The sequence below is a fragment of the Antedon mediterranea genome, chromosome 4 (genome assembly GCF_964355755.1).
Source record: "Antedon mediterranea chromosome 4, ecAntMedi1.1, whole genome shotgun sequence".
Classification (NCBI taxonomy): domain Eukaryota; kingdom Metazoa; phylum Echinodermata; class Crinoidea; order Comatulida; family Antedonidae; genus Antedon; species Antedon mediterranea.
Window position 1 is genome coordinate 17,190,321 of NC_092673.1, and position 13,595 is coordinate 17,203,915.

General features: G+C 34.3%; 1 protein-coding gene across 1 annotated transcript; it reads right to left on the bottom strand.

Annotated features, from left to right (window-relative positions):
* Positions 1 to 8,906: 8,906 nt before the first annotated feature.
* Positions 8,907 to 13,394, bottom strand: LOC140047623 (uncharacterized). Its single transcript, XM_072092660.1, has one exon. The coding sequence runs from the start codon at positions 13,392 to 13,394 to the stop codon at positions 8,907 to 8,909; it is 4,488 nt and encodes a 1,495-aa protein (XP_071948761.1).
* Between the last annotated feature and the right edge of the window lie 201 nt (positions 13,395 to 13,595).

Below are 13,595 nucleotides of genomic sequence, written 5' to 3' on the forward strand. Positions count from 1 at the left end.
AACTCGGCCTCACGTCAACTCGGCCAAAAACTAATCCGTCAACTCGGCCTCCAGAAACTATGGAACGCAAAAAGTGTTAATATAGTAGTTAATATTATAATGGCAAGATAAACATCACAGACGGTTGGACTAGGGCCTACATAATAGACGAAATAAAACGGAAAATTCAATATAAATTATAACACACTGGGCCTGATCGTTTTTTGTTTAATCGATAGGTAGTATTTATTTATATTGTTTGAAATAAATAAATATTTCTTCACATTTTGTATACAGGAATAACTGTCGAAGAAGACATTTCAATAAATAATATTTAAACAATATACTTCGGTCTACAACTGTATATACATCAATATAAAAAGAATAAAATGACATTAAAATCATAACAAATCAAAAGGCAAGAAAACAAATAGCATAAGCATTATGGGTAGGCTATAGGTTACATGCACACACACCCAGACATGAATGTGCATTTTTTTCAAATAGGCCTTACGGTTTTTTTTGTATGACATTTTTATGTTCATTTCGTTTCTATTTCATAATTATTCATAATTAATACAGTACACCATGGGAAGAGAGAAATTTGCTTCCATAACAGTCCATAGGGATGTGATTATGATTTTATTGTATTAAATTATGGATTCATGGAATTTGTCATGGTGTGTGTTGTTACTATCATCGGGAATCTTGTGTCCCGTTTTGTAATATTATCTTTAATTAAACTATCACTATCATCCGATGATCATCCAGAAACGGCTGCCATTTTAACGTCACGTCACAAAACGGAACAGGTGTAAATGTTTAAAACGGAACGGTGAGCGGGCGCGCGTCACGTTGAAAAAAACGGCGCCGTCTTCCGTTCCGCGAAACGGAACAGGTACGGGCGGTGGGAATGCCCCTTTAGGTGATCAATTTTATTGAACAATACAGGGCGCAGTGGGTGTTAAAAAACAGATGAGAATGCTAAGACAATATTATGTTGTTTAGGAATTCCGTTGTTTAGGACTCAAACAATATGTTTTAGTTTTTGCTTGACGAAATAAAAATCGCCATTTTTTTTCATGATGATTTCTTCAGTAGTGTGTTTTAGATTAATTTCCCATACATAAATATATTCATTGGATTCTCCATTATTTATTTATTTATTTATTTACCAGATTTCTATAGCGCCCTTCATGAAAACTCATGCTCAAAGGCGCTTCACATCATAAAGACAAATATCATAAGCAATACTGTAATTACAAAAATAACCTCAAATTATACGAAATAAGATTTCTTAAACTAAGTTATAAATATTCTTACTGTACATTAATTAAAATCGCATAAAATAGAAAAATAAAATGAACGATATACAAAATACAATTTATTTACATATTAATTATAATCAAATCACAAAAGTAATAAAAACAATTTGAATAGCGCACAATTGCAATAGAACTTTAACATGACAGAACATTCCGAATTTGTTTCCATAATCTCTTCGTTAGTTTGATTGACATCGTCAATAAATGTGTGAAAGATCTTGTTACTGTAATATACCATTTTAATGTCACATATAGTTATTCACTTTGACCGTAACATATTGCTAATAATTTGAGAGAGAATATATACACAAAAAAAACATTTTTATTTTACTGTATTAATCTAATAATATCTATATAATATATAGGCCTTCTAAGAATATTTCGATTATTTCTGGGAACATCCTTGTATTAAAAAAATAGATCTAACAAACACATACTGAGGTTCTTACTGAGACTAACCCACCAACAATATAAATAAATACAGTCAACTCTCCCAATACCGGACACCCTTGGGCGGGCATATATTTTCCGGTTTTTCGAAAGTCCGGTTTCCTGAAAACATATTTTTAAAGTCATCACATTGTCACTGAAAATGCTTTGAATCACCGGTCCGAATGCTGCCCGGTACGGTCTAGCGTAGGGAAGGCCTAGGCTATGATTGTGTCAAGCTAGTTTAAATAAATACTGATAGGCCTAGGCCTACTTTATTAATATTAAGCTGATTCAATTTACCTTTTTTAAAAGTTACATTATTTACTGTACCTATAAAACATGTTACAGTAGTAAATTATTGTTTCTCAATGTGTTTTTAGCGGCAAAAAGGCCTAGGCTAGGCCTACGTACGTACAGTGAACATAATTTTGGTCGTTTATTGTTTATCTCGAGCTAGCAGCAGCAGCATGGGTGATAAAAATAGCAGAGCGGGGCTTTGATTGATGCGCATATGCAGAGGTGTCATAATCAAATAAAAACACCCACACTTAGACCACATGTTTTTTAAGCTCCTTTATTTTGACGTAATTTGATAGCAATAAACGAGCCAAGCAATAATGACACAATAATTAATTGGTAACATTTCAAAGTTTATTAACACTAGTTAAGTCAAGTTCATTCTGTTTACGTTTTGCCATAATGATTTCCAAATTTATAATGATGCACATTTTTAGTGAAACATTCCTTTTTAAATACTCTACCTTTGAATGATAGAACTGCAAATTGGAATATTGATAATAATAAAAAATGTAAATTGTTCGGTACAAATTCGGACGAAGACATCCATCATTTCATCCTTAATTGTCCAGCTTTAATAATATACGTAATCAGGAATTATTTAATTTATATGTGGATATGTATAGAAATGGCAGCAAAGATATGTTTGATACTTTTTATACTTCTCATGAAAATGACAAACTTAAATATATTTTGGGATACTCAGATAATTTAATTGATGAAGAGTGTGAAAATATTTTGGATAGTTTTTGTAAAAGATACCTAAAACAAGCATGGAAATTTCCAAATGATTCACTGAATTCCATGACTCAACAATAACTATGTTATCTACATTGCTACATTAAAAGTAAATTGAAAAAAAAAAAAAAGACGAGGGGGGGGGGGGTGGGAGTTTTTCGTAATAAGCTGTGTTTATCAGTTGATTTTATTTTATTTTATACACTTTTACTATATCTTGTTTTGTATTCATTGTGTAAAGTAATGATCTACTGTATGTATCGATGTAAATTGGGGGGGGGGGGGGGGGGGGTAGGATAGGGGTTGATAGTTGCTTTTCCCTTTTTTTTACTTTTCTGTTAATTTTTATATTTTATATTGTGAAGGATGCACCTTTGTGCTAAGTGTGCCACCGATCTAAAGGTGTAATTCCAAATAAATAAACTAGAATTTAATTCGTCACTTTGACGAATTATAGGTGATCATTTTTATCATTTTAATAAAATTAACATTTTTTAAACATGCATGTACGTTAACATACGATCGTTCAAAGTTGATGTACGCCATCCTATGACATAATGCATATACACTTATAGTGCTGAGTTCTACCTATTATGTGTCATACAATATGTACAGTATATACTGTATATCTATATACAGTGTAGCATAGGTGAAATTACGGGACTCATATCGTGTTCTAATTTTTTGGTATGATGGAATTTTCAAAATAAACTCGAAGATGACAATTTCGAAAGATAATGAATTGAGCAAATAAATATAAGGATTGGAAGAAAATTTGACACGTAGAAGCGCAATGCGCGGTCTTTGAAATTTGTATAACTTTGACTAAAGAAATTTAAAAACTACTTTTTAACTTCAACTGGCCATATGATAACATCACAACATCCGATAGGCTTAATTTTAATATGAATTCATATCTACATTTCATAAGCTTTCATAATAAATTATAATCTTCAAGGTCACCTTTAATTCTGAAGAGCTATAAGAAATTCAAATGTATGGTGTAGCTGAAATTACACGACCTAGGTTATTCAAGTTTTTACGCGTGATGACGTCATCAAAATAAAAATGTTGACAACTCATTAGAAGAATAATTAATTGAGCAAGCACATACTAAAAGTTGTGCGAAAATCGGGCTCAAATAACGGAGATGCGCTCTATTGAATGTGATAACCCACACAAAAAGATAAAAATTCCTAATTTTTAAATTCAAGTGGCCATTTGATGACGTCATACCATTTTGTACGTCTAATGTGTATATACATTTGTATCTACAACTTATTGGCTTCCATAATAAGTTAAAAAAATTGGGGGTCATCTGCCATTCTGAAGAGTTATATTCATTTTAAAAAGTCCTTATTTTTTACCATTTTTAGCACTTTTGTACAATTAGTGAGCGCATTTTGTCATTTTTAACGTGCTCGTATAGCGTTATTTTAAGTCCGAATGGACTCAAAATTGGTGAATTTACTAAGGATTGTGAGTAGAATGTGGTTTATACATCAAATTTTATTTTTTACGCATTTTAAGAATCGTGCGCACAAAAACGCATTTTTGCGCAGTAATTTTTTGAAACGCGCAAATGGCCTAATTCATGCTCTAAATTGATCAAAACCTAATTTTGCGCGTTTTTAATTTTTAACGCGCGATTTCACGTGCATGACCTTGAAACGCGCAACTTTTTATTTGCTAATATTTTTACCCTTGACCTGAAGTTTACCTGTAGTGAATTTCATTAATATGTCATAATGAATTATGGAGATATGATTGATAATGTGATTTCAAAAAATGGCGTATAAATGACGTCACGGATGAGTGATCACGCTGGAAAGCTCATTAGGATTAAGTTATTAGTGTAGGCCACTATGTAATTTCGTGTCATTTTTTTGTTAAAAGCAAAATTCCAGCTGATTTAGTGTCTTTAGTATGTAAAGTAATGAAAAAAATATGTTGCCATTTTTTTTAAAAAGCTTAAGGGTGTCAAATCCAAGATGGCCGCCAATACGTAAAATATCCAATAAATGTACCATATTGGACAAAGTAACACCCATTATGAATAATATTTTAAGTTCATATGGGTTCTCTGCTACATAAGAATTATTATAAACCTATATTCATTTGTATTCTGACATTTTGAATTTCAAAATGGCCGCCATTTTTTAAAAATTGATTAAATTTCTTATTAAAATATGTGCAAGTTATGACGTTGATTGAAATCACATAAAATGATAGGCCTATGACAACAACATGGTGATTAACACAAAATGTTGACCATCAGGAGGTCTACAGTACTGACAGTACACTTCTTCATATTAAAACATCTCATAAACTTCTTCAGTTAAATGACAACTAACTCTGCCAAAGTCCTTCAATGAAATATTTCTAATCTTGAATGCGATACAGTAAGTTGACCTTCCTTCGTTCTCTACTACTGTATCCATCGAACTTCCACAGACTGATCTGCGTTCCCAACAACCTTGTTCAGAAACATATTGGCAAAATAACTGAAATACCTCATTTCACAGGCAAATAATCTCTATAGGAGTCTTCTTTTACTTTGATAAGTTTGTCACCTGTATTCACCGTCATATATATTTTTTTGCCAATATTCGTCTTTTTCTTAGGATTCCATATAGACAGTTTTCCTTCTACAAGACTTTTACCAATGCCTCAAACATTTTCTGTCCAATTTCATCATGCCATGGCCAACAAACACCTTTGTGCGAATTGCAGCATTCTTCATTAATCGGGATATCATCTCTCTTCAAATGTTAACTAGATTTTGCCAGCTCTGATGAAATCATTAATTTGTGTTATTCCAATGATACCACGCTCAATGACCCTGATCAATTGATGTAAATCCAGCACGTCCCACACATACATGTCCTCTGATATACATATATAGGGATATAGTTTAACCACATCATTTAGATTTCGTCGACTCTCTGTATTCAAGTTAATATCTTTATGATCAGCCTCTTTCAAACAAAATGCTACTTCACTTTCTCTGTACTGTCTGCATTTGTAGAAGCAAGTTGTAGAGAGAAAGCAGAATTTGTGTGCTTTTGTCCTTTAGATATGTTTTCCATTTAAGATATTTGTGTCACTGGTTGTATAGGTAATACAAGTTCACAAAAGCACTTGCCTCAAAACTATTTTCACAATGCTACATGTCCAAAAGCCATGTAGTTCACCGGGTCGACATAATAATTGCTTTTTGATGTCATCTCTGTCCACCTCCACTCATCTCGGGCAAGAGTCATCACCAGGCATTCTTGTCTTTCCCTAGTACATGAGTTTTTATACCACAACCATGTGCACTCATCAAACCAGTGTATAATGCTGGTCTGTCTGTAGGGGGTACATATCTAATGAAATTGGTTGAGATTTTAGAAGATGAGAAGTAGGAGTTCATTCATTTACAAGGTTATTTATAGGCAGAGCTGTATCTGTATTTCCTTCAAGCTTCTGCCAAAAGTTGACAGGTTGAAAACTTACCAACCATACTGGTGACTATGGCCCTGAAGGTTCAGACATTGAATTACATAGCATTAACGCATTTATTATTTACCATATTTATACAGGATTTCACAATAAGGTATAAATGCACTTGTTTTATATTGTGGTCCTGTCTCCGATCAAGTTTCAGTTTCATGAAAAGAAATGAGATCTGTAATTTAGAATCTATATATAAATTATGGTTAATTCTGACATAGCCGAGCACAATGGAAAAACTTTGGAACAAATTTCTGCCTTGGATACCTACCTGAACTATCTCAGGTGTACCGCAAAATGTAAAACAGTTTTCACTATTACGATATTGTTCCATATTTCTATCTTAGGAATATATTATAAAGAGTTTTAAAACAAAATTTCTGATTCATCGGTAGATTTCAACTCAATTTCAATTGTACGCGGTCAAAGTAATTTCCGGGTTCACGATGAGTTCACATGTTCACCTTGCAACTACCTGGTTTCAGTTAAGTTGGTCGTTAGTGGCTATAGCTATTTTAGTTTTTTGTTTATTTTCGGATCGGACCGCGCGTGTGAAGGCACAGTGTAGTTAAAAAATAAAATCCCGATAGCCGAGTTTTATTGAGTAAGCTGGCAGGAATAACTGTAGGCTATTAGGGCCCATATTGCAAGCCGTCTAAAACATCTTCCTTCTTTGGCCGAAACGGCCTACACTGTCGCGGAAGTTAGTTTCAAAAGATGTTTAAATTAAATAATGTATTATGATGGTATTTATTTGAATAAACGCCTCCCCAATAAAACATCACTTTTAATAATAATCGCCTACACCCACCCACCCCCCCCCCCCCTACCCAACTATCTAATAAACGCCCATCCACATTAATTATACACACAATATTGTATATACTATTTATAATAGAATTCATTACACTGTTAACTATAATTTACCAAGCATTTGTAATAATTTTTTACCACTTTTCATATCTATTAGAGGATTTTATTTGATTATAAGGTTACGATATTATTAAAACTAAAAAATCCCTCGAATAAGCATCTCCCTCAAATGAACTCTGCCTCCCCACCTCCGCCCTATAAAAACAATAAACACTATACTTTAAAATGTTATTAATCATCTAAGACACTGTGAAACAGAGTAGGTTTAGTTTTTCGAATGTCAAGTATTTTCAATAATGGTAACCGACAGAAAACGTACAAGGAGAACGTCCTTGTAAAACCTTTTTACCCGAGTCATTATCATTCCGAGAACCTTCGTTTACACTTCCTAGAGGAGAGCGAGCAAACTAGAGGTCTAACCCTCTAGTTAGACGTAATTGTTGTTGAATATTTGATAAAAATTGTTAAGTTGTTCCATACTTTTGCAACTCCAACGTTGAACGATTATTTAATTTAATAGTCATAGTGGGGTATTATATATCTGTTATATAGAGGACATTGACAACTTTAGCCTTATATTTACAATTTACAATCCTGTGAGAAGTGACAATTTTAGAATATTGTGTACAAACAACAATTTATGCACATATATTTAAAAAAAAATTATTTAAAGAATTTAATTTTTAGTGGCGGCCATTTTGAAATCCAAGATGGCCGACAGATTATCGCTTTACATAGTTAGGATTGTATAATGGGTACAGTAATACCATCAAAACGGACTTGTTCCACATTCATAATTTATATTATTGGTGATATTCTGATTTTTAATAGGGTTATTTGAATGTTGGCGGCCATCTTGAATTTGGTCCTTTAAATGTCTTTTGAAAAAATGGCAACATATTTTTTTTCATTCCTAATATTATCAAGATATGAAAAAAAGTCAAAGTTTGCTTTTAACAAAAAATATACACGACATTCATATAAACGACATACCAGCCTACACTATATATTATTTGAAAGATATTCTGAAATTTTGGTAATCATTGACATTAAACTTTTTGAGATAATTGTTACACAAAATAGTGTACAGAAATGTCACGAACTCCTCTTACGTATGTTTCCGAGCGGTTGAAAATACTTTAGGAACTCCCTTGTGACATAAAAGTATACACACAAAATCCACAAAGTTGTAAAATAACTCAAAAACAAAGCTTTAATTTCAATCAACTTCAACTTTTAACAATCCAGTAAGCACTTTAAACAACAGCTTCACAATGACTTTACAATATAACATCAAACCTCTAATCCAACAACCTTACAATAGTTTACATCCCTTTATATACAAGATGCTCCTATCCTTCTAGATCATTCTTTATACTTCTCATTATTACATGATTACAGTTTCTATTAATAGCACTTCTGGAATGTTCTTGATTGTTCTTATAATTATACATGGTTTCTTAAATCAAAACATCTTATTCTAGAATGTTCATGTAAATACTATGTTACTCTATATGTTAGGGAATGGTAATTTATTACACTCCCCCCTCTTTCTGAGCTCAAAACTCTTCTTGGAGTTTTGAGGGGCAAGTATACACGGACGTGGCAAAATATAACATTTTCGACCTAGAAACCCTGTTTAATATATGAATATAAATTCAAACTACATTACGTGAAAACCAAATTCTCATTACAAACAAAATATAAGAAACAAGTAACTTATAAACATTAAAACCTATTTTGTCTATTTGTAAAGTAACCCTTGCTTTAAGTTAATGGTTTTCGTGACAATCCGTCAGCATTACCATTAGAAATACCCCTTCTATGTACAACAGTAAAGCAATAAGGTTGTAAATCAAGACTCCATCTAGTTAGTCTTTTGTTTGTCTCTTTCATTTCAACCAACCATTTGAGTGGTTGGTGGTCAGTAACTATCTTAAATTTTCTGCCTAGTAGATAATATCGCAGACTTTCGACAGCCCATTTTATAGCTAAACACTCTTTCTCTATAGTTGCATAATTCTGTTCCCTTGGGAACATCTTACGACTAAGATACAATACTGGATGGTCAGTACCATCAGGGCCTAGTTGACTAAGTACTGCACCTAACCCTCGATCTGACGCATCTGTTTGCAGTATAAACTCTGCATTAAAATCTGGGTTTCGTAACACAGGGTCGGAACATAACGCCTGTTTTAACTTTACAAGTGCATCTTCGCACTCAGGCGTCCATTTGATTTTATCTGGATGTTTTTTTCCCGTCAGATCAGTTAGAGGTGCTGCAATGTCAGCATAATTAGGAATAAACTTTCGGTAGTATCCTGTCAGGCCAAGAAAAGATTTAACATCCTTCTTAGTTTTAGGTTGTTCCCAACCTACTACCGCTTCTACCTTAGTCTTTTGAGGACGTATCATTCCCTCTCCAACTACATACCCTAAATAATGCACTTTACTATGTGCGAAACTACATTTTGCAGGTTTGACTGTCAGATTAGCTTGCTTGAGGGTCCGAAAAATGTCCCTAAGATGATGGATATGACTTTCCCAGTCTGGACTAAATATTACCAGATCATCCATATAAGCTGCTGCATAAGATTCTTTCTTGCGCAAAAGTTGATCCATCATTCTTTGAAACGTTGCAGGAGCCCCATGCAAGCCAAATGGTAAATACTTAAATTGGTACAAACCCATTGGTGTTGAAAAAGCAGTATATGGTTTTGACCGTTCAGTTAATGGAACCTGCCAGTAACCTTTACATAAATCTAACTTTGTTATAAATTTAGCAGGACCAACCCTGCCTATTATTTCATCTATTCGAGGCATTGGATATGCATCAAACTTGCTCAAGCTATTCACTTTTTTGTAATTTACGCAAAAGCGAGCTGTACCGTCTGGCTTTGGTACCATGATATAAGGAGAGGACCAGGGACTGTGAGACTCTTCTATTACCCCAAGTTCCAACATAGATTCTATCTCTTTCTTTACTTTGCTTAACTTAGCCTGAGGAATTGGATAAGCTCTTAATCTAACTGGGTGTACCCCTAGGTTCATTTCAATATCATGCTTTATTACAGTAGTTTTTCCTGGCTTATCCTGTAACACTGAGTCAAATTCAGAAAACACCTCCGCTAAATCTGAAAGCTGAGATTCATCTAATCCTTTACCAGAATCTAAGGTTAAATTGGAACTAGAAATATTTGACCACGAAATGTCCTTATCTTGACCCTCGTCTTGTCCCGTTACATCATTTATAGCCAGCATAAGCTCAATAGTTCTACGATGAAATTGTTTTAAAAGATTTATGTGGTAGACTTTTGACTTTTTCCGTTTATCATTAGTTTCCACCTCATAGTTTACTGGACCTAGTTTCCTTAAAACCTTGTAAGGACCTTGCCATTTTGCCTCTAATGCATCGTTACTAGATGGTAAGAGTAATAGGACTTCATCACCTGGACTAAATTCTCTACAAACAGATTTCTGATCATATTTTTGTTTTTGCTTTGTTTGGGATAGTTCAATGTTTTCCTGGACTAGATCTTTCATTGAAGTTAACCTATCTCTCATTTTAACAACGTGTGAAACCACACTTTGAGGACCTGTCACCGTGCCTGTCCACATTTCTTTCATTATATCAAGTGGACCTCGTACCTTCCAACCATACAATAATTCAAATGGAGAGAACCCAGTTGACTCCTGCGGTACCTCCCTATAAGCAAATAATAGGTACGGAAGCAATTTATCCCATTCTCGGGGATCATCCTGAACAAATTTTCTAATCATAGTCTTGAGGGTGCCATTAAATCTTTCCACTAATCCATCGGTTTGTGGATGGTAGGGAGAAGTAGTCAAGCCCTTAATTGAAAGTAACTTATAAATTTGACTCAACAACTTAGAGGTAAAGTTAGAGCCTTGATCGGTTAAAATTTCTGTTGGTACCCCTACCCTGGAAAATAATTTAATCAACTCATCTGCTATCTTTGGAGCTTCAATACTTCTCAGTGGGATAGCCTCAGGATATCGAGTTGCATAATCACATATAACCAAGACATATTTATTTCCTGTCTTACTCCGTGCTAGTGGACCAACAATGTCCATAGCGATTCGGCGGAATGGTTCACTGATTATTGGCATAGGAATCATCGGGGCCTTCAATTTAGTTTTATACTTTGAAGTTTTCTGACAACTCTCACAAGTGTTGCAATATTCAGTCACATCCTTTCTAATACCAGGCCAAAAGAATCTCTGCTTTATCCTATCTAATGTCTTTTTCCTACCTAAATGACCTGCCAAAGGAATATCATGTGAGACTTTCAATACACTATTACGGCAAGGGTATGGAACTACTAATTGCTCTATTGGTTCTGTCTGGTGTTTAGTGAAAACCTGCCTAAATAAAATTCCATCCTTACAGACTATCTTTATAGTGTCATCATCTTTCTGTACTAACATCTGTTCTCGAAGTGAAATTAAAGTTCTATCCTTAACCTGATAATCCTTAATTTTATCTCTGCCAATATCTAAAATGTCTAATTCACTATCTTGGCTACATTGAGCTTCCTTTGTTTTTGCAAACTCTTTCCTAACTTTTCGTTTCTCACTTCTGGTTTTATGAACTTTTTCCTTGGGAGGGTTGTTACTGAGTATTTGGCCATCTAAATGTCCAAATTCTTCTTGAAAATTAACCACATCATCTAACTGACGTGAAATAACTCCAGAAGCTTTTTCCGACTTTAATTCGTTTTCCTCTCTTAGTTTTTCTTTTCTAGCATGATCTCTAGTGGCAACAAAACTATGCCTATCATGATTCTTATTCCCCTTCCCTAATAAGTCTCCAAATTTAGGAAAGTCCCTACCAAGAATTACATCTCTTGGTAAATCGCTGCAAACGCCAACCAACAAATTATGGTCTTCGTTATTAACCTTAATATTGACAAATGCAGTGGGATAGGCTTGGACATGGTCATGGACGCACCTGCATGTAATTTTAGCTTGCTCCGCGCGATTAATTTTCTTAGCCGCTACTAAATCAGAATGAACAAGTGTCATATCACATCCAGAGTCTATCAAAATTTCACAATCACATCCTTCAACTAGGCCTCTACAAACGTAAGGTGTACATGGTTTTGAAACAGTATCTGTCTTTGTCGACAAAAAGCCATCCTTACTGCGACAAAATCGTTCAATATGGCCTACTTTTTTGCACCGTCTACAAACGAGAGGTTGTCTAGCGTCAGATTGTGATTTATGAAAGTTATCAGGGGGATTATTATTACCCTTACTGTCAACTTCAGGAGTGCCTTTCACTGTTTTCTCCTGGTTGTTTCTATTTTCGTGTTTTCTATTTTGAAACTTTTTCTCAAAATCGATACCTTTTCTAGCTTGAAAATAATTATCTGCTAATTCTGCAGCATTTAATCCAGAATCTGGTTTATGTTCTTTAACCCAAATTTGTACCCCTGTGGGCATAATATCTATTAATTGCTCTAAAATAACAATTTCAGCTAAATCATCTTTGCTTTTATCAGCAGGCCTAGCCCACTTAGTAAATAAGTCTTTCAACCTAACATACATTTCTCTATAACTTTCTTCACTTTTCTTTTTAATTGACCTAAACCTTTGTCTATATGTCTCTTCAGTTATGTCATACCTTTGTAATATTGCTTTCTTCACTATGTCGTACTGGTTACTTTCTGTCACTGGTAGTGATGCATAGGCTGCTCTTGCTTTGCCTGTCAAATGTGGTATCAGTTTTACTACCCAGTGTTCTTTTCGCCACTCATAGGTGTTAGCAATTCGTTCAAACGTAGTGAGATAATTTTCAATATCATCACTATCAGAAAGTTTTGCAATCTGAACTTCCTTCAATCTCATTATGTCTTTTAATCGTTTCTCCTCACTGTCCTTTTGCTTATCCATTAACGCCATTACTAATGCTTGCTGTTTCTCCATATCTTCCCTACGTAAACGTTCTTGTCTGTCCATCATCTGCTGCATCATAAGATTCTGCTGTTGCATTTGTTGCTGCATTTGCTGTTGCATTTGCTGTTGCATTTGCTGTTGCATTTGCTGCTGCATCAACAACAAAAAATCTTTTGAAAATGAGTCAGCCCCTGTAGGGTTATGTCCACTGGTTGGTCCAGACTCTTCTGCCTGTTGTTCAGGTTGTACTGATTGAACTGATTCTACATCTGAATCAGTTTCATCGCCGCCGCTGTATTCTCTACCGGATCTTGTTGTTGATTGTTTATCAGCCATATTTTAAATCTGGATGAGGGTCTTGTTACTAGTTAATCGTAGTTACCGAGACGTTCACAAGTCTACTGTTCCAAATAAATAATGTACTGTTCTTAAAACAATGTTTGTGTACTTACGATTAAACAAAACGTAGCACCACGGCTTCCGTAAAATATCTCAGTATCGTAAGTACCGCTTCCTCAAAATATCAATAAAAGTACA

Excerpts from the sequence above, each read along its gene's own strand:
- LOC140047623 (XM_072092660.1), bottom strand. The coding sequence starts at position 13,394 with ATGGCTGATAAACAATCAACAACAAGATCCGGTAGAGAATACAGCGGC.